Raw genomic sequence first — 22322 nt, 5'->3', positions numbered from 1 at the left:
GAGCTTTTATCATGCTGTCTCGATTCACATTTAGTTGAATTTGTGAAAATGAGCTTCAAACTTCAAAACATCATCAAAGATTTCAGGCCAGTTTCTACCACAGCTTTACGATGGGTATCGAAAGATGATGATAGTTGAGGAGTTTTTGTACAAAATAGGGTTCATGAAATTTGTAGGCTGATTTGGATGCAAGACTGAAAACACATTCGTGACCATATAGAGATGATGTTCCTTCAAGAGAATGTTCAGCAGAAAAAGTCTAATCTTTTAGGTGGTGGGAGGGACTTACTGGGTACAACTTGATGAAAGTTTCCATTCCTTCACTTTTTCTCTTTTTTCTGGAGTAGTGTAAATTATGGGGAGTGGGGCCCAGAAATTTGTTATTGCATAGGGGCCTGTAAACTCTATTTACACCATTGCTTGTCAGCAAAAGATTTTGGGAACACTAACACATCCACTCCATTTGTCAATCAAAAGTTTTAATATTGATGGAGATTCAGGCGAGAAAATAGATTGATATGGCGATCAAGGGTGTTGGCCAGAAGTCGCCGCCTATTTATGTAAATAATGTTGTGCAAACAAAGAAATCTGCATTCCCCCCTGTATCACCAAATTTGGAGGTATGTTAATATAATTACCATGGGAATTATGATGGCGGGATCGAGAATTTGTTCAGTTTCTTGAGTGCTGAAAGGGAAAAAGAAAATGTCGGGGCTATGATTGAAAAAAAGTTTTCAAATTCAGTATTCAGTTCTTGCGCGTGTGTGACCAGCTGAGAAATATGTTGCAGCAAAACATTGTGAAAAGTGATTTCAGTTGGCTGTATTTACAAACGAGAAAAATTCCACAATATTATCAGCCATGGAAAAATGATTAATTGGCTTTTAATTTGAAGCATCGAGAATAGCTTGAATATTTTGAAGGAATCAAGATAACCATAAAAATTTCGAAATAGAGTCGCTGAAATCATGTCTTTCTAGTTCTCACATGCGCGTTCAGAGATATGACAGGCCTTGGTCACCAGGCTCTAGGTCTTATAGCAGTTTTCTGATTTTGGCATGTTTACTTCTGTAAATTTCGATAAGTCTTTTTTTAATGCTTTGTGGTTGGAAGGATAAGGATATGATCATTAATGGATAATAAAATTTCATATTCAATGACCACAACCACATAGTTGAACTTGGTGTTATGGCTAGTCATGGTCTAAATAGAAAACTGAGCCTCAGTTGAACTACAAATAAGGATTGTTTTTCCAAAACAGACGGGAGGGGGGAGGATTATTGCAACACATGATATCTGAGGGGTATGATCTATTTACTGTATATGGCTTAAATTATTAGCAAGGCCCAGTAACTGTAGACAATTAATAAAGGAGAATACAAATCTGGTAATAATGCTAAGTATAAAATGAGAGCTGACCTTGAATTACTGGAAGTATTAAAACAACATTTTAATGAAAAATTTTCAAATGTTACATTTGATAGTGCACACAGGCAACTAAATAGTTTGTGCTTGTGCTTGCATTTGCATTAAAAAGTGTTTTAACATTTTGTGACACTATCTGGCAGAAATGAATACTATAGTCAGAAATGAATATTTAGATGTATTTAACAGTTAATTACACTGTACCCTTTATGAAAAGTGATGTATAACTCTGCAGTCGGATAGTGTTTTTTAATGCTTAGATGTTTTAAGATGTTCCTGCTGGGAATGTCAATAATTATTGTTGTATTAGTATTTTCATATTTCAGACTCTATTTTTATTTGAAATATTTTTGTGTGATGTAAAATGCATATCAAATATTTACGACAGAAAATGGAATTTTCAGTTTTAATATTTATTACACATTTTAAGAGCATCTTTTTCATAATAACATAGATGTTGCGCCTGAGCATTGGAAGTCTGCACTGGAAATGGAGTTCTGATTTCAGTATAGATGTTGAAGGAATTCAGAGAGTTGTTCTTGACAATAATTTAACAGTTATTATACGAATAAAGCAGTTGTCAAATCATCAAAAGCAGGTAAAGGGCAGTTATGTCTCTTTATCAGTTTATCTTTGATATACTTGTTACATTATGATAAAATTATGTGAAAAGCTCATTTGAAATATTCTGTTTTGTGCATTCATAATTCTGTTTAATTTTTTTAATCATTTCAGCGATAGAGATGTATTTTAGGTGATTTATATGATTTTTAAGTAATTAATGTTCCTTTATAAGACAATATTTGCTATTGTTTATTGCATAAATATTATGTGTTTTTATTTTGTTTCTAATTTTAAAATTATGTAATTTTCTATCTGTATGCATAAATTAATACATAAGGGCAAGCTTGCACTCATTCATTGAGTGAGTGAGTCAGTGATTTATTTATTCCCCCATCCAGTAATTAATACCTTGTTTCCTAAAAATACTCACAGGATGTTCTTCACTTTAGTGAAAATGTTGTTCAGTGTTTATTTTATGCATTGACTGGAGACAAGTTTAACTAATAGTGTAAGACTATGCAGATTTAGAGCAGTTTTTTTTTTATTGTTTTTGTCTGTCAGGAAATTACTAATGAAAATATATGTAGGTTTAATTAATCAGGCATAGTTGCCATATTTAAGTCCATGCCATTGTAAAATTTAAAATTAGACCACAAATCAAAATAGTTTGGTGTAGATTTTGAATATAACTATATTATTTTTGAGTACGATCAGGCACATGCCCCTCTTCAGGAGCAACAAATCATTTTTTGCCAAAAAGTGTTTTTCCCATTTTTAGCGTTATTTATTAAACAAAAGATTTTTTACCTCTTTAAGAAGATGAATTTGTAGCTGATTGCCTTCGAAATCAATACAGTTTTATTCAAAATCTATGCTAAAATAAGGTTTCATATTTACCTAATTTTACATCCCATATATTGCTTCTGTTTGTTTTTGACTATATATGTATTGTATGAATCTAACTTTTAATGTTATTTTAAATTTTCTGCATTAATAAATTATTGTTAAGTTTGTATGATGTCTAAAATTATTTAAATGTTATTTCCGTTTAAATTAATGGTAACTGCTTATTTAAGTATGTAATTTTTTCTTGTGAAAAGTTTTCTTTGTAAAGTGGAGAAAACTGTGTTAATTGTACACAAGCATGCAGTTTAATAGTGAAAAAGTATATCCTGTAGTCCCAAATTTCTCTCTGTTTGGATTGTTGCTATTCATCTTTAACTAAATTATGCCTCTTATTTTTTTCCCTAAATGCAGCTTGTCCTAAACATTTACTTTAAAATCAGGACAGTTTTAAATATTTAAAAGGAGCTAGTTATGAAATTTTTTTAATTATGTAGTTATTCAATTTGATCATAATTATCATCACTTTTCATATGCTGTTTCTTCAGATGTATTAATTGTAATTCCATATTCCTGGCCCTAATAATAAGAGAGCTATGTAAAAATTTCATTTGCTTACCATTCATCATTTTCATTAATTTTAAAAGCTCTTGAATGTGTGATGTAACAGTTTCATTGTGTTTTAATTACTTTAATACCTTCTTTTTTTATACCTATATGCAAATATATTTTTAGGTGATTGTAGATGGCCAGCTCACATTTCACAGTGAGCTTAATTTTCCTGTTCAGCTGCGATGTAAATTTCATGTTCCTACATCTCAGAAAGGTTTAGCATCAAGTTTACAGTTCATCAAATCCCTTTCTCCCTGCAGCAGCTCACCAGCTTTTCTCTTATCACCTGAACAATGCAAAAATATGACTTTATCTGTTACTGGTATTTTAGATACTCAGTTATGGTCTGAAGAATTTTTCTTAGATGAAAAGATGCTCATAAAGGTATATTTTTAAAGTATTTCAGTATAACATATATCTGAATTTAAGTATAAATATTCATTTCATGTATGGTTGTCATAATTTTAATGAGGCATTTGCTGTAACATTTAACAATGAAGTAGTTACTTTCATTTTAACCTCAGTTGGATATCTGAACTGGCAAGAAAAACTAAAGGAGCAACTATAAAAATATGTCTTATGCTAATTATATTAAGTGTCCAGTGATAGATGGTTGATAGCTCAAGGTCAATATTATCCTGCAGTCCAGTGGAATTCAACGTTTCTACACAGATGCATGTAAATTTTTATGCTTATTCTTTTGCCATGTGTGAAAGAGTGTAAGAGGATTCTTGTATGATTAGTTCGATAACACTTTCACATGTGAAAGGTCGAATGTATCCTTGCAAAGGCATTTAAAGAATTTTGAGAAATTGCAGGAGATTAGAGGAATAGATGCAAGAGAGGCACTGTCGTAGTTCTATAAAGGCCTAAAAATCACCCCAAGCATTATGTCAGAAATCTGGAAACAGCTTAACCTTCCGGCACACGCACTTGGCAATTTTACATGAGCATGCGCGCGTCATATTTTTTATGACATCCATTATTTTACTGTTTTTGGCACGAAAAACAGAAATGAGTTAATATTGATAATAAATTTGTTATGAAATAAATTATTAATCTTATTATTGCAAAATACAAATGATATCACATTCAAATATAAGTAAATTATTTTTAAGTTCTTATTTTAATGGGATGGAACTGCAATGATGTATTTCATTGTAGAAAATTTTAAATTTATTATTTACTAATTATATTTTTAAATTGGAGCTAACTTTAATATTCATCAAAGACTAGTATGGGCAATAAAAAAGGAAAACATTTTGGTAGGAAAAAAAGTAAGTTTAGCATTATTTACTTCTGCAAGGAAATTTACTTCTTACTGGTTACAAAAACGCACTTTAAACTAACTTTAATGTTTTTATTTATTTCTAAAAAATAGAAGTAAAAGAAAATAAGGAATGGAAATCGCTATTGTTCTCCCATCCAAAGGTTTCCTTGTCTTCCTTTTCTTCATCAGATAATTCTTGAAGAAGCCGAGCAAAATCAGCAGGTTGCAGATATTTTTTTGCCATGAAAACCAATATAAAATTTACAGAGCCAAATGTATTCAAATTAAAATAATACACTGCAATTAATAACATAAAATTACAAAATATTAGAGAAAAAAAAATTTTACGAATTTTAAAACACGACCACGCGCGTGTCTTAACTTTTATGAAAAAGCTGCCACGTATCACTAAAGCCCAGTTAAAAAAAATCAAATGACTTCCTGTTGGCACATTCCATGATGTGGGGAAGGGTAGAAAGGAGGAATATAAATGACCTTCAGACGTCTCAGCTTCGATATGCGAAAAATGTGCATTAAAAATTGACTTTGTCATAAATTTTGTGCATACGTGCATGCTGGAAGGTTAAAGACATTGATTGTGTGTGCAGACAACCGGGTGAAGATCGAAAATGTGTCATAGCAGACCCTCAAGACCATTATTTGGCAATGATTCCTAAAAGAAATCAGACAATTTGTCTGTTGAACTAATCATGCAAAGGATTTTCCTTCAAATGCAAGAACCAGATATACTTGATTGCCAGTCTACATAAAAGAAGGCTGTTTTCAAAGAAACCCATGATTTGAATCTCACTAATTCAGGCTATTGTAATGGGAAGTAGTCATGTGATTGGAGCCACGTTTTCTTTCCTGATAAGTCCTGCCTTTATTTAGAGAATGATTCCAGGTGTGTTACAATATGGAAAATGCAAAACATTGGCAGTAAACTCATGGTAATGGAAGGCATCATTTCAAATGGATGCATTAATCTGTACATTTTTTTCCACTGCAGTTATAAATGTTGAAATATACAGAGACACATTTCTTGATCTTTAGGTCATTTTGTTTGAGATGGATCGTTAATAATATTCTCATAATGGATACTAATGCCGATCCCCATTATGTTGCACTAGTGACCATTATGTTGCACTATCTTTAGAGTGAAAGAATATATTGGATGGAACTACCAGCATAGTCTTCAGATTTAAATCTGGCTGATAATTAGTGGAACACACTGGGATTCCAATTTGCATCTCTGCAGCCCTCACTTAGCACACTCCAGGAGCTAAAATGCTATTCAGTATCATGTCTTACATTCTTATTAATTCAAAGGGGCAATTTGCCCAGAAGGACTATTAATTTCGTTTTGCCATTTTGCATTGATTCACTATAAATGTCAGTTCACTTTTCAAATTGTTGCCACCAAATATTAGAGCCCTGTATTATATTTAGAGAAATTAATGAAGAATCTGCATTAAAGGTATGTATGTTTCTTGCATTGTGATAAAACAACGGTACATAGAGCCATTAAATTTCGAGTAACGTACATTTCCACCCAAATATGGGCAACTGGAAGCCCAAATTTGGAATTTGTTTTATTAACTATTTTGTATTTTGTAAAAGTTTAATGAATGTTTGTGTAACAAACTCAACGATTTCAAAGTGAGCAATGGCAACACTGCACGGAGAAGAAACATTTTTATCTCGAATGTGTGAGACTGTGTACTGGATTCTAAAGATATGCTCATTTTAAAATTATTTTGTGGTATTGCTGTTGAATTGAATTTTATTGTTTAAGTGGGAAGAACATCATATTTAATAAATAAAGGTAACACTCAAAACGTTAAAATAAATCTCACTTAGGCATAATGTAAAATCTAAAGGCTTTCAGTTCATTATATATATTTTCAAGTTTTTTTTTTTTTTTTTTACAAAAACATGCAACTGCCTTTTGAACGTATTTGAGGCTTGAATAAATACAGATCTTCTGCAATTTCATTGTTCTGTAGCTTTAAATCCATTTAAATTACACTACCCAACATTGAAAATGCAACACCAAGAAGGAGTGGCCAGAAAGTGATAAAAAACTGCAAGAAGACAGACAGCAATGAACAATAAGTGATCTTTATTTCGAAATTATATGCATAATACAGAGCAAGAACAGCATCAGCTCAGTAGGATTGACTTGGAGGATAACCTGGTCCCCCTTGTCAATGAAGACCTTAGACCAATATAAGTCACCTTGATGGGTAGGATGTAGATGTAGTAATAGGAGGAGGAAGTAGGACCACATTTGGAAGGGGATACATGAAGCAACACATCCAGGTACAGAGTGATTGAGACTATGGATGGTGTCCTGAGGAATGGCTCTCCATTCCCTGTGAACTATTTGCCACAGTTCATCTTCTGAACATTGCTATGCCAGGGTCTGCAAATGGTCTCCAATTACATACCAAATGTTTTCAATTAGTGAGAGATCAGGAGAGAACGGTGTCCAGGGAAGCATCTGCATACCTTGCAGAGCATGTTGGCTGATGGGAGCAGTGTGTAGTTTGGCATTATCCTGCTGATAAAGGGCACTGGGCACTCCTTGAAAATAGGAGAGTGTCACTGGCCACAGCACATAACCCCCATATCATTTTGCTGTCATAGTGCTCTGAATACGAAATGGAGGTGACCTGGAATCATATGCAATTGTGCCCCAAACCATGATGCCACATTGTTGCTTGGTAGGCTGTATAGAAGAGTGACTTATCGGAGAACGAGGCCCTGTGCCGTTCCATCATTCACATTGCTCGAGCCTGACACCATCGCAGACATTGCCGTGTATGATATGGAGTCAGTAGCAATCTTTTTAACGGTTGCCACAAGGGCAGGCCACTAGCCGCCAATCAATGACAAACGGTTCTGGTCGATATGGGAATATCCAAGGTGTCTTGAATATGCTGCAGAATGGTACATCACAGCTTGTTGGCAGATGCATCTATCTACGTGTGCTGATGTCACTCTGGCTACACTGACACAAACTTGCCACATTTCCTTGCTCCAACCATCGTTTCCACTGCTGGTTTACTTTGGATGCATCTAGGTATGTGTCAGCTGAAGTTTGACATATGGATTAACCTGTCATTTTCGATGCAATCACCATGCCCGTTATAAAATCGTCTATCTGCTGGAACTGCCTCCATTGATGATGGCATGGCGTGCTCTGCTATTATACACGTCCTCGGAGACAAGAACAAATTTTCCACAATGATTTCCCTAGCAAAAGCAATGGCATGAAAATTGAACATTCTGCAGGTTCCTTCCCTTATATCGTCTTCAACGTGCCCTGGACAGCTGTGCATTTCACATTATTCGCATAACCTTATGATGTGCATCTACCTTGAAGTCTGTATCATTTTTGAGCCACTTCTTCTTGGTATATAGCGTTTTCAATGTCAGGTAATGTATATACATTTTATAGTTTTTTTAAATTTTCACTGCTGATGTATAATTATATATTTACACTTTTTAGTAAACTGGAAAGCCTTTTATTACTTATTCTGCCTTGACTAAATGAGGATTTTTTTCCCTCCTTGCACTTCTGTGTTCAAAATGTTTGCAGAAAAGGATTTTAAAGCAGTTCTCCCTAAAGTGAAAGATCTGTTACCCAGTCAGTTTCAAAGTAACAGCCATATGAATGCACATACTTAATCTACAGCTCTAGACATTTCTTGAAATGTTGGTAGTGTATCATATGTTGAGTTCAAGTATCTATCATATGCTAGCCATTGTATCATTTTAGATAGCATGAATTTTTTGAAAATGTTGACCCTGTAAAATCAACTTAATAAGAGAAAGCAGCCATTAGAAAGTGAGAAATGTGATGAATAACATGATTATAATGATCTAGAAACATAAGTGTAGGCCTATTCAGTAATGTTTAATTTCATCTGTGATTTGTTGAAACTAGCTTCAGAAATTCTTTTTTCAGATGTTAGTAGCTCATTAAATACTGCAATTTGTACAGCTACCAGTTCTGAAGGATATATTAACCGCTTCCCTTACAAATTTTTTTGAAAAAAATTGCAAAAAATCATCATATTTTTTTATTTTATTATTAAATACATCAAAACAAAACAAATCAAAATATGTAGGTTTTAAGTTGAATTTTTAATTTTTTGAAGGTGTGAAAGCATTTATTTTTAATATTAGTTTACTATTCCGAGTTATCTCGGGCAAACGGAAAAGAGTTAAATATTAATGTTTGTATGATAGTTTTTGAAACGGGACAACACAGAGTGATGCCCGACATTCTACACTGGTATCTGGTCTCTTTTCTTACTGGCTTACCACTGGAATCACTTTCACAGGAGCACAGAGTACACTATCTCGTTGGATTTGATTTTTTTTCCCCACCTCTTCATAATTATTATCTGAAAAATCATCGCTTTCGCTATCTTGCATCATCGCCATCATTTTATTTTTTTTCAATGCATGCATCCTTCTTTATACATTACTAATCCACAAGCCAACGTATACAATGAATAGGGAAACATGTGACCAGTTCCTCCAAAACAATCGGGCAACCAACAAAATTTGTCAAATTGCCATTCAGAGCTGAATATTTCCTTTCATTTCCTCCAGACCGAATAAAACCATGATAAAAGAAATCGTACTAACAAATTCTGCTTCGCCTGAGTTTTCTCAGGATAATAATTAACTGCAATATATACGAACCCAAGATAACTCGGGATAATCAGGCAAGCAGTTAAAAACCATCTGTTTGATCAGTCTCCAACTAAAAATTCAGGAAAAAACATTCCTGAAAAATCTGAATTTAAGTAAGATGATCGGTCAAATAAATAATCAAGTGATAAATAAAAGGAAATTTGACATTTCATCAATAAACATATTCATGAAACTTTTTCCTTTTATTACTTAATTTTATAAACTGTATAAATTTAATCTGTAATGAATATAATAAAAAAATATTTAATATAAAACATCTAGATGACAATGGAAAGTGATACTGCAGGAAACATGATGAAAGTATATTAAAAAAACTCATATTTCTTCTAGTCTTGATATCATTTTATTTTATGTCTTACTTATTTCATCACTGCATTTTATTTATTTCATTTATGTATTTTGATTCTGATTTTATATTTCTTTGGCAGCAGAGCTTGCTAAAATATACTGAGTTATTCATAATTCCCTCTGGGGTTTCAGCAGGCTATAGTAAAAAAACTAAAACAAATGCAGCAAAAAAGAACATAAAATAATAAATACAGAAACAATTCAAGTTTTATTTACAGCCCTTACAGGGGTTCTATGTAGGAACCATTGGTCACATGGCATACATCAATGTGACAATCCAGTTCCTTTCCGACTGTATTCAGCATAGTATTTATTATCAATGGTATTGACAGCATGTGTAACCCTTTCATGCAGCAGGGGGGGGTACAAAAACAAGGTCTTTTATGTAGCCCAAGCAAAAAAAGTCACACAGTGTTAAATCCAGTGAGTGTGGTCCATAGCAAAAGAGATACGTCATATCCAGATGCTTGCTTAGTCCAATAATGGGGTAATTGTTTGTTTAGGTGTTCACACGCATCCCGCAGAAAATGGAGTAGAGCTCCATCTTCTGAAAACCAAATCATCCTCATGTTTGTATAATTGGGGCATTAATCACAATTGTATATCCATGTACACTACACTAGTAACAGTCCGCTCTATAAAAAGTGGCCCATAATGAGGAGGAGATAGCATAGACTACATTAACTTTCAGGGAATCACAGCAGTGTTCCACCACTGCATGCAGATTTTCAATGCCCCAAATGTGTAAGTTGTGACAGTTTACCTTGCAGGCCAACTGAAAGGTGGAGTTGTAAATAAACTCCACCTTTCAAAAAGTTATTTTCTGCTGCAGTGAATTATTGGCTTGGACATCAATGCAAAAGCTCATATGAGGAATTCCATCCCCCAAAGTCAGCGCTTGCACCAATTGCAATCGGTATAGCTTCATATGCAAAGTTTTATGTGCCATTCGCCACACTGTTGGCTGTGAAATCCCCAATTCATGGCATGCACAAACAGCTGATTTCATCGAGCTCCTCAAAAACATTTCCCGTACATCATTTACGGTTTCTGCAGATGGACCTGGCCAACCTCTTTGTTGCTTACCACACAAGCATCCAGCTTCTTTGAACTTGTACCACACATGTACTGTCTTGTCAGTGGGTCCCTGTTTTTGATGTTTCATATGAAATACCTGCTGCATCAACACCACTGTTTTCAATTTAACATATTCAAACACACAAAAAGCTTTTTATTCACCTGTGTTTTTATTCTCCTACCCATTTTGATTCACTTACTTTTTTTAATCGTATGTGTGCTGCTGTTGTAAAAAATTTGGAGTTGTTTCTGTAATTACTGAAAAGTTCGTTTTTGTTGGGTCCATCTTAGTTTTTTTACTATAGCATTTTGAAACCCGAAGGGACTCACTAATAACCCGGTAATGGTTTACAATATATACTTTGTGTAATAGGTATGTTTATGATATATCAGTGTATATGATGCAATAGCTATGTTTACAATATATGGCTGAGTAGCTATCAAGCTATAGGGCTTGCTTCTGAAAGTAAATGTTAAAATTTAATACTGTGCAAAGAATGTAATGTGTTGAAGTAATGTGTGTGCAAAGAAAGTAAATGTGTTGAAAATATCATGATCCAGGCAAATGTCTTGCATGATTCAATAATGAAACTCTTAATAGTGTAGACAGTATGATATGAACACTCAGACAGACTAAAGAAGTTTCTAAAACTCTTTTCATTATTTTTGGTATATACGTATTCTTTTTTTTTTTTTTTTTTTTTTTTTTTTTTTTTTTTTTTTTCCGTATAATTTTTAATTTATAAATCTTTCAGTTCATTTCATAGGATTTATGGCAGGATTTTATAGATGTGATCACTTCAGTAAATTTGCTCTGATTTTGTTCTTGAAAGGAACTTGCTTCAAGGATTTTGGGCCAAGATTATTAGCAAAAACTTATTATTTAAATTTTTCAGAAGTTGGTTACTAAGAAATTGTTGAAATTTAAAATACAACAAAATGAACAACAAATACGACCGTATTTCCTTCTTTCAGTTTGATTTTTTAGCTTGAAACATCTTGCAGTTTCTAAAAAAAATAATTCATTTTTATACGTTTCTGTTGTTATATTTAAATTCATGGCAGAGCTGCCAACCCTTCTGCAGAATACCAGAATCTGATTTTTCATTGCTTTTCCCAATCTTCCAATATATCTTCAAATCTCCTGGTTTGTTTGTCTGAATTTAGATCACTTTTTTCAAGTATAAATCGAGAAGTAATTTTAGTAGCCAAGTATCACTGTTAAATGAAATGTTCTGAAGAAAATTTTGGTGTCTAATTCTTAGAAAAAGCTAAGCCAATGTAATTTTCATCTCTTAATGAAATTTTAATTGTTCAAATTCCTCTTTTTCCTGAGTGATTTTTAGAATAATACTTCTGTTTAATTTTTATTCAATTAAAACTAGTTACACTAGAGTCATAGTCTGTGGATCAGCACAGTGATGAGTCTCAATTTATATTTGATTACAGTGATGAGTCATGGCACATAATCTGGAATTCTGATTAATGTGTCTGGACCTAGGAATTGCCAGGAAATTGGAACTTGCTGCAGCACATTGTGCCATTTAAAATTTCAGAGTCATAGCTTGAATGTGTATGATTCTTTTTCTTGGTTTCGGCTTGGTAGCTTAATCTGTGTATTTGAAGGTGATTGTCTGCCAAGATACTTTTCATGATAATATACTGCCCACCCTGGGGGCTGCTAGAGAATAAGACTTCTGAACACTGGTAGTTAAGGAAAACCTACTTTACAAAATAACAGAGGAAAAAAGTTTTATGTATTAAGAGAACATTATAAGATTCAAAACGGATGAGTGACATACTGTTACAATATTTACATTATGATATGCATATATAGTTGAATTTATATTCGAATTTCCTGATATGTAGATTTTTTACTCAGCATATTATTTTGTATTGTGTAATGTACCATTGAATGGCTAGAGGTGCCGAAATATATATATAGTGAGTCATGCTTATTCTAATAAAAGAGGAAGTGCAGTATTTATTATGCAGAAACACTAGTTTCATTTTATCCATAAACTAAGAATGAAAGTAAGATTTATATTGAAAGGGGAAATTCTTATAGATTTTTATGACTAAAACTTTATGTTATCTTGAGAATAAGTAAAAATCCGTGTATCTGAAGTATAATCAGTTAGCAAAAGTCCAGCTGTTATACCAACTTTAAATAGAATTCCAATTCTATTAAGCAGAGTGCTTAATACAACATTTTACAATTCTTGTTAGTAAATGTAACATAATGTGGTGGTGTTTAATATAAAGGTGATTACAAGTATGATATGGGTGAAAATAAAGGCTTTGGTATGATTTATCGAAATTTGGAATATGTGATAATCTGTAAAGGTGTGTATGGTCTGTGAAAGGAAGGCTGACACAGGTATGAGAATTGAATTTTCTTACCTGAAATAATTAGTATGATAAATGCTAGTAAAACAGTACAAAAGCCTTTTAAACACTGTATCTGTTCTTGTAGATGTAGTGTTTATACAAATTAATGCCGTATATCTCAAAACTCCGCATGCAAACTTGGCAGGGAGGTAGAGATCATCAGTATGGACCATATTTACTTAGAAAAGCAGGACAAAAAGGATATCTCTGCTGTATGCGGGTGCTCCATATTGGTACCTAGGGCTTCTTCATTAAAGCTTGTAATGTTGTATAGTGAGTATGCTTCATCTGATTGGTCAACCAGGATAACATAGCTTTCCTTGACATGATTATTATAGTCAATAACAGCCATACTTCTCATAAGGCATATTTGTCTGTATTTACCCCCCCCCTTTTTCTTTTTTTCCTCTCTGCCATAATCAGACTTTCAACATCAAGTGCCTACCTAGGCTAAATTCAGTGAAGCATTAAACATAGACTGCCAATAAAAATTTGTTCCATATGTCCCAAAACAACATACATTGTTTTACGAATGCTGAATTGACAGATTTAGTCTTGTATGTCCTATATGGACTGGCAGTTATGATTGAACTGCTGTCAGAATATGCTGGAAAAGGTACCGAATGAGATGTGTATCACAACACGAAATGTTTATATATCTGCATCAGAATTCATGTGAATATGAATTCTTAGGGTTAGGATTTAGGCTACCAGGCAGCCACAATCAATCTGAACTCTTTTCACGAAAGAGATTGTGTCACATGTGCACCAGTGTCTCCCTTTGTGTGTATTCAGATAGCCTAGGTGCCTGATCAGGAGAGGCATCATTTCAGTATGACAAATCTATGCTTGAGGAAGTTATGCTGCTCTTCAAACCTAAAGAATATTGGCAAAAATAAAATATATTTGTTACTTATTGAAAAATGATTAAAATCAAAATGTACAAAAACATTATTTAATGTAAAGTACAATGCCTGCCATTGAATGCCATATGTCAAAATATTAAATTTAGAGTCAAATTTATGGAAATTTAAAAATGATGGGAAAATTGCTTTTGTTCATTATAGTGTATGGTCACCTCTGGCAAAAATGCAAAGTTGCGTACATTTTATCGAATTGTAGATCACATCTTGTAGAATCGCATGCCACTCTTAAAAAAATGGACTGTTCAGATCTTCAAGGATCTGCATGAGTATTTGGCAGTCTAAGGAATCACACATGCTCAAACAGGTTTAGGTCTGATGAGTAAGCTGGTCAGCCCATTTGTGTGTTTTCTTCTGTTTCTGAGCATTCTGACACCAGATATGCTTGATACAATTGAGGATTGTCATTCATTAGCAAATTCATTAGAACTCTTGAATAGTCTTATGTTGGATTTCAGTCCTTCATCTACATATTTAGGACTGGCTACAGAATCTCTGTTAGAGATATACTGCTTGATGTGGCTATTTTCGATGCTACCATTATAGATCATATAACTGCTTCTTTGGAAGTGAGGTCTTTCATGAACAAGGAAGTGCAAATTATGTCCTCACTTTCCCAACATCAAAATACATCTAGAATCACAATTCAGGGTATATCTAGAAGATGGCCAGTAAACAGAAGCTGGTCCCTTTCTTCTTGACTCATGGCGATACCACCACCTTACACCAGCCCCGTAAAGGTCATAGCCAGGATCTAATCGAGAGGTGTGCAAATGATTTTAGAATGAAGAAATTAGACCAAGAATGGATTTTTTATGCCCTGCAGTGGTCGAGTAGATAAAACTGCAGAGCACTGGTAATTCAGTTCAAGATTTTTAATCCTACCTAACTAGCTCCCTGCATGAATTTTTGTGTTTTTCCCCATATGTAACATGGAGCCAATTCTCTTAGAAAATCCTCTATAAAGGCATACTTCCCTATAGGGGTAGGTAGTGCATGCTACATGCTTTGCCATAACCCCAGGAAAGGAGTAAATAGACAGTATTTTTTAATATATGGATATAAGCAGAATATTAAAGATTGAGGAATACAAATAGAGATTCAGTAACTTTTTAATCTCCTCCAGATAAAATTTAGGCTGCACATGTGGCTGATTGGTGTAGATTGCTAAATATCAGAAGCTTGATTCCAGGTGAATGGACTGCTGCATGGTTGTTTTTCGGTGTTGTCTCCATGTATAACATGGCTAAGTTTCTCTTAGAAACTCCTTCACAAAGGCATGCCTCTCTTAAGGCAGATGGCACTTGTGTGCTTCTCCGTGTTTCAAATAACCACAACCAGATTAATTTATAGCCCCTAACTTGCAATATAATAACTTTTTTTTCTCCTGTCACTGCAAAATTTTTCTTAAATTTCTTTTTCTGTCTTGATTCTTCTTTCCTGGACTAGCTTTTGATGTGTAAACATACACAATACATTCGACCAAGACTTTTATTTTTTTGTTAATCTCAACGAAGTGGTACTAAATAGACTCAAAAGATGTTCATTGCACATAGTTGAGACCATGTACAACGGTTACTCTTGAGCATATTTTGTTTATGAGTGATAAAAAAATTTCGGTGCATTCCTAAATTTTTCATTGTTAGCTGTTTCATGTTGTTGAACTTTACTTCCTTCCAAAAATTGTACAAGAGTTCTATCTGCTCTAGGAAAGAAACTATTGTAGTTGTAGTTTAAGAGTCACACCTGCAATAAGAATACTTTTAATTTTTTACATAGCTTGATAATTTTTTTTCATTTGATTTTAATTAAAAGCAGCACATTTTTTAGTACATAAAATAAATGTTTATATTATTTTTTTCTTTACTGATATTTTTATAATGTAAATGTATTGTTTCGAAATGTTATGCAGATAAGTTTACCTCATCTGTCAAACATTTAAACATAAAGTCTTTTTGTGTTCACTAATACCTTTTATTTTCTATGCTACTTCTCATTTTACTAATGTTACTTGTGTTTTTACTTAATTATTTATCTACTTATTAATTCTTGAGTTTCTTCTGTTTTCGTTACGTATTTTCATGTTTTGTATGTTTACTAGTTATTCTATCTTCCTTTTGCTAATCTTAAAATATTTATTTTCGGTTAGGAGCCTAGATTGGAGCCATTGTTCATTAATTAATTCAAATGATTCTTCATTTTCTCCTTCTTTCTTCATTTTATTTCCTTGATAATCTTTGCTGTGTAATTTTATCTTTATTTTTGTACAGCAGGTTACAGACTAGTGTAAATATTTCTTTTTAGCAGTTAAATAATGAGTATCAAAACTATCTCAGATTTATTGGATTACCTCCACTGCCATGTGTGCATATGCATATATAAAAGCATATATTCAAAAAATTCAACTTGTTTTGATATATAGAAAATTAAATTATATAACTATACAATAGGAAGAAGTATTAGACTTTCAAATGGAATCATCACTAGTTTTTCACAAAATATTCAGAGAGCTTTAAGGTTATTGGCAAAAAAAGTGGTTGGCTCATTTATCAACTGGTAGGACAAACAAGCAATGATATTTAAGGAAACTCATTGATTTATGGGTAATCACTTATTATCCTGATGCCAGATAGCAAGCTCTCTGTTTGGTAATTTATAGTTTGGAATATAATATGGCATAGTAAGAAAGGAGCAAATCTTATGTTGGCTTGCTTTTATTTAGGGGCCTGCAAGTGCACCTTTGTGCATCCTGCAGGCTATGCTCATGAACATGACCTCATGACATTAGGAGAAAAAAAAAAAACATTTATCTATCAGATAAAGAATGTACAAAACTTTTGAAACTACATCCACTCTATTAGCCTTTCTTTTTATAACATAATATTTTAATACTTGGTAAAAATAGCATTTAATTCCGTTTTGTGTTATCTGAGCTGTCTCAGAAGAATTTAAGCATAATCTGTAAAAAAGCAGTTGGAAATGTCAAAGGGAAATTTACCAGATCAATGTTCATTCTTGCCACTTATTTGTAATAACATTGTTGCATAGCTAGTCTTGAGGTGGAGGCTAACTGTTGCCTGAAAAGTACCATCTTTAGTTTATTTTATATTCTCTTGTAATACGTGGGATTTTTATCTTTCATAGATTCCATTTGAAAATAAGAACGTGTTTCAAAATGCATGGTGTCAAGTTGCTAGGCAAAGCATTGAGGAAAATATAACTGTTATTGTTGTAAGTACAATGGCTCTTTTTGTCTTTCCCTATGCGTTATGAACATCCAAAGCATTTTTGTTAAAACGTTATGTTTTAAATTCATTTTAATAGTAAGTAAAATTTTCTGCGGTTAATCTCATGCTGAAATTTTGTATAATTTTAAAGGTCTTTTTTTCTCCTTTATTTGTGATACGAAGTAACTTGCCTATTCCTCTTAATGTGGAAATAATCTCACAAGAAGGTAATGAATATGATGTTCACCTTATTGGCCGTGGGCAAGAAATTCAGCTGCTAGATGGCTCTGAAACAGGGCATGAACTTCAGTTCAAATTCAAGCGTCATGCTAGCTCTGGTAAATTTTTTTTTAATTTGCAAAAATTATTTTTAATGTTCATAATTTAGAAATAAATGTAGTGCAGAAGTACAGTACTGTTGATTCCTTTTATTTTTTAATCATTCATCTAATATTATAACAAAGAGATTTTTATAAATGTATCAAACATAGCAAGTCATTGCTTATTAATTCTTTTTTTAATAAACAAAGTATTTTTAATACATGATTTTCTTCATCAACTATGAGTACTACTAGCTATTCAAGTTAAATATGAGGATTGGGAGCTGGATTAAAAAATTCTGGAAATTCAATAATAGATATGAAGGACAAATTATTTCAATTGATGTCCCAGTACCATCACAAGTAATAGATTACGTGAAATTTTTTTGAGTTTATTCTATTAGCTTTAACCCTTCAAGCATTAAAGGTTTCTAATCTTATCTTACCTCATTCACTTGCACTTGGCAGCTGAGGATAGTGGTTCGGTAAAACCATCGAAACTAGTCCTGTGAAAATTTGCAAATATAACGTTGATTTTTGTTGTTTGATTTCTAAATTAACATTAAAGGTTTGGTCCTGAGATCATGAAGTTCTCCAAATTTCCATAATAAGGAGTATTTTTTATGCTTGCCGGTGACCTTCTTACATTGTGTCTTGATTCTTTTCTTTCCAATATATTTCCAACTTAAAATCTGATCTATCAGAAGCTGGCATGCAATAATTTTCATGCGTAAAAAATTTGAAAGCCATCCTTTTATGAAGAATTTCTCATCCATTAAGTCTGGAGGGTTAAAAATAAGTTGTTTGGTGCAAGATAGAGATAGTGTCCCAAAGCAGAGCGAATTTTTATGATTGAGCATAACTTTGCAATGCATAAATTTGATTTCAAAGTTACCTTTCTCACACTCTATGGTGGTGACTGCAATCCTGTCTTCATCCATTTTGTCTGATCTCACAAACTTCATTTATTATGATGCATGCCTTTATTTTCTATTTTCTTGAAACCATGTTCCGAAGCGAAAAATTATAATCTTGTTCGTGAATATTTGAGGTGATCTCTTTAATTGCTTCAAACAATTTTTTGTTGGAATGCACTGAAAAATAATGTTCAATCATAAAAATGTGTTTTGCTTGGGAAAAACTCGCCTCTATTTTGCAGCAAGCAAATAATTTCTAAAGCTAACATCATAAACTGCAATTAAATTTCATCTGATATATTATTGTTTATAACTGTATAGAGGTTTATTCATTGAACTAAGTTACCATTAATATCTGTTTGGGAAATTCACAATTTTTGAAAGTTGGATCATCCTGTGTTTTATATTCCTGCTATTAATAGTTGCTTCAAGAGAATGAAATTCTCTGCCTTAAAACAAATGATAATAATGCAAAGATGTTTTCAAAATTTGATTATTTTTATAAGGTTTTTTTATTGTTTTTCCTTTTGTTTATTAAAAGAAAATAAATTCCTACTTGAATTAATCGCAACAAAATTTGCTTAAAATTTTGATCTAAAATAGATCTGAAATTAAGTACTGTAAAGTTTTATTTACCAGTGCTCCCCTCTCCTAGTAGTAAGTTTCCCCCCTTTTTTCTTTTTTTAAAGCTTTATTGTAGTGGTTTCCCTTTCCCCACAAAACAGCATTTTAAACTTTAAATCACAAAAAGCATATGTTTTTATCTATTCTGTGGATTAAAAATAATGTTCCAATATTATAAATGTGTGATAATGTTTTCTTATTAAATATGAGCAACTGTTGCATATCATCTAAAATAAATCAAGATTTAGAAAGAAAATCGTACCTTGATATAAAATATATGTTAAGATATATATTTAGTGAATAAAATTGAAATACTGTAATAATAAATTGTGTGCTAAACTGCAATAATTTTGATATATGCACTTCTGTACAGTGCTTTATGTTTGTGCTTCGTATATCATTTGTCTGTTTAGTATTTTTATGTTTATGTTTCATAATTGTCATTCATTTTTCATCATGTAAAAAATTTACAGTTACTTTTTTGTCATAAATTTGATGAATATGTTTTGAGATAGCAACATTATTTGACAAATACATAGCACTCCTGCACTGAAAATTATGCACACTGTAAGTGGTGAAATGTTATATATTATTTTTGTTGCCATTCTTACATGCTTTTTCAGCAGCTATTTTGACTTTATTTGATTTTGCTTAACTTTAGATTCATCATTCTCAAGATTCTGCCAAACATTTTCATCATTTTAAATTATGCAAATAATTTTATTTTGATTCATGCCATTTTAGATTGCTATATATTGAATGAATGCTATAGAGGTGCTATGTGTTCTAGCAGCATTTCTGAATGCTTCAAAACTCTTCTAAAACTTGCATTACACAATGTGCTGCTTAAATGTGATCATGGATAATGTTATCATTTGGTAATTGTTATTGAAATGCTAAAGTCTCCATTTGTATGTAAAAACATGGAAAATATATTGCCTATTGTTATCAACAAGTTGGTTAATTTCATCAAAATATTATATGATTAATCTTTTAATCTGAATTGTTAAATGACAGAAGCAGGCTACTTCATAAGGGACTAAGTCACAAAGTAATTTGGTTTTGATTTGGCAATCATGTACAGAGGAACCCGTTTTCTAAGCTTTAAGAGGGCCAGCTGGATTCACTAGAATTAGCAAATAACAAATTTTAGATGTCTTTTTGCATCAAAATACCTTGGGTTTTTTTCAGTTTAATAACTTTTCGGAAAGCTCTCTGTTCCAGGAAATGCTTATTTTTAATCCTGTTTAGACATTTTTTGCTATGGAATCAAGAAAAACAATGTAATAATCTGGGTTTAAGGAATAAAATCGATTTGTTAAACTGCTGTGGCAATTCCCAGAAATGAGTCAGCAAAATGTTGCTTTTAAGTTTAATATTTCCTCTAAACCAATGTTTAGCAACTTTACTGCTTGCCCGCTGGCAGGCTTTGTTATCAAAACAAAATTAAATGCACTTAGCTCATTTATTTAAAGAGGCAGAAATAGATCTTATGTTTAAAACTAAATCTGAATATCTGATGACAGCATTAATCATAAACACTAAATTAAGATATATCAAAATTAAAATTCTTCTTCAGTGTATGAATGAACATGGGAAAATAGAAGTGGTAGGAATCTTTGTAGTATTCCGTACCTTGTGTAGGATCATTGGCTATCTGTGAATTATTGCACTTTTTTTTAAAATATAGTTTTAAAAATTTGGTCTTTCCATAATGATTAAATATGAATCATTTATTGTACAATTTTCTCTTTTAGATACAGATATATCAGCACCACCTTTATCAGTTTCTGCTTCATATCTTTCAAAAATGCCCATAAAAATGTTTGAAGGCCATGAAAACCTTTATGAAATATGCTGTCAAATGCAATCATTTAATAATATGATGTGGCCATATAGTTTCTATGAAAGGTGAGATTATAACTAATAATTTAAACTAACTTCTCTTTTAATTATTTCATCGGTTTTTGTGTACTTTTTCAAAATTTATTTCATGTGTTTTTGTACTATATTTTTTAATTAATCAGCTTTGTGTCATATGTTAGAAAATGTTATTAGATTATGTAAAATGTTATGTATTTTATATATCTCATTTTATTCATTCGTGATTGTGTTTTTCTGCTGTCGAAATTAGATACTAATATTGTGTATAACATATTTGGCTTGTTTACGTGTATTTTTTCCAGCTTTGAAAATGTTAATACACTGTTACAAAAAAGTATATGCACCCAGAAGGAAATTAACTACTATCACAAAACTTAACATTGTATAGTGTATGAGGAGATAAACAAATAATTACAAATTCTGAACAAAAGATTGTTTTATTAAGAATTAATGGCATGAAAAAAGTCACAAATCAGTGCGTAGTATAGCCACCTCTGGCAGCTATACAAGTTGTAACACAGCGTGGCATTGAATCAACTAGATTACCTATGGCCCCCTGCAGAAGATCATATAATCTTTGCAACTGGGTAGTTAATTCACCAATATTTCGTGATGTTTGCATTTGCCTTCCAAGTATGTCCCAAATGTGCTCTATTGCTGAAAGGTCTCATGACCTGGAAGTTCACGGGAGTACGTTATAGCCTTGAAGACGTTGTTGGGAGAGTCGTGCAGTATGTGGATGAGCACTGTCTTGCTGATAAATAGCACCTGGCCGAGTTAATAGTATAGACTGTACAACTGGCATTAAAAAGTCATCCACGTAACTGCGAGCCATCATAGTGCCTTGAAGGGCAACTAGAGATAATTGTGTGTCCCAACAAATCACTCCCCACACTGTCACACCTTGTGTAATCGCAGTATGCCACTCAACAACAAATGCCAGATTGGACCACTGTCCTAATGCATGTGTGTTGGTAATCAGCACTGATACTGAATTGGTATTGATCGCTGAAGATCGCACTTCTCCAGTTGGTCACACTCCAGTCGGCAGCATATTCCATTATCGGCGTGTAGTCTCCGAATAATTTCTCGATACCACCAGATGCCAGAAAGGTGGGAAGGGGCGTCGAATCGATGCTAGCGATGTTGTCAGTGCAGAAATGGCC

The 22322-nt window shown here is 32.7% G+C and overlaps 1 protein-coding gene across 3 annotated transcripts in view; it reads left to right on the top strand.

Moving 5' to 3' along the window:
- Vps13B (vacuolar protein sorting 13B) overlaps positions 1-22322 on the top strand; it is a 352214-nt gene that overhangs the window by 216313 nt on the left and 113579 nt on the right. For all 3 annotated transcript variants that reach the window (XR_015038688.1, XM_085808080.1, XM_085808081.1), the window contains exons 35-39: positions 1880-2023; positions 3568-3828; positions 17329-17415; positions 17563-17749; positions 21030-21183. Coding sequence is in view for 2 of the 3 variants with exons in the window: in XM_085808080.1 (XP_085664206.1) it covers positions 1880-2023; positions 3568-3828; positions 17329-17415; positions 17563-17749; positions 21030-21183 (833 nt within the window). In the remaining variant the exon portion in view is untranslated. The remainder of the gene's footprint in view (positions 1-1879; positions 2024-3567; positions 3829-17328; positions 17416-17562; positions 17750-21029; positions 21184-22322) is intronic.

Source organism: Stegodyphus dumicola, chromosome X1, assembly GCF_044657685.1.
Source record: "Stegodyphus dumicola isolate Sdum_Otavi_A_Nest chromosome X1, ASM4465768v1".
Taxonomy (NCBI): Eukaryota; Metazoa; Arthropoda; class Arachnida; order Araneae; family Eresidae; genus Stegodyphus; species Stegodyphus dumicola.
This window is presented reverse-complemented; position numbering and strand designations above follow the sequence as displayed.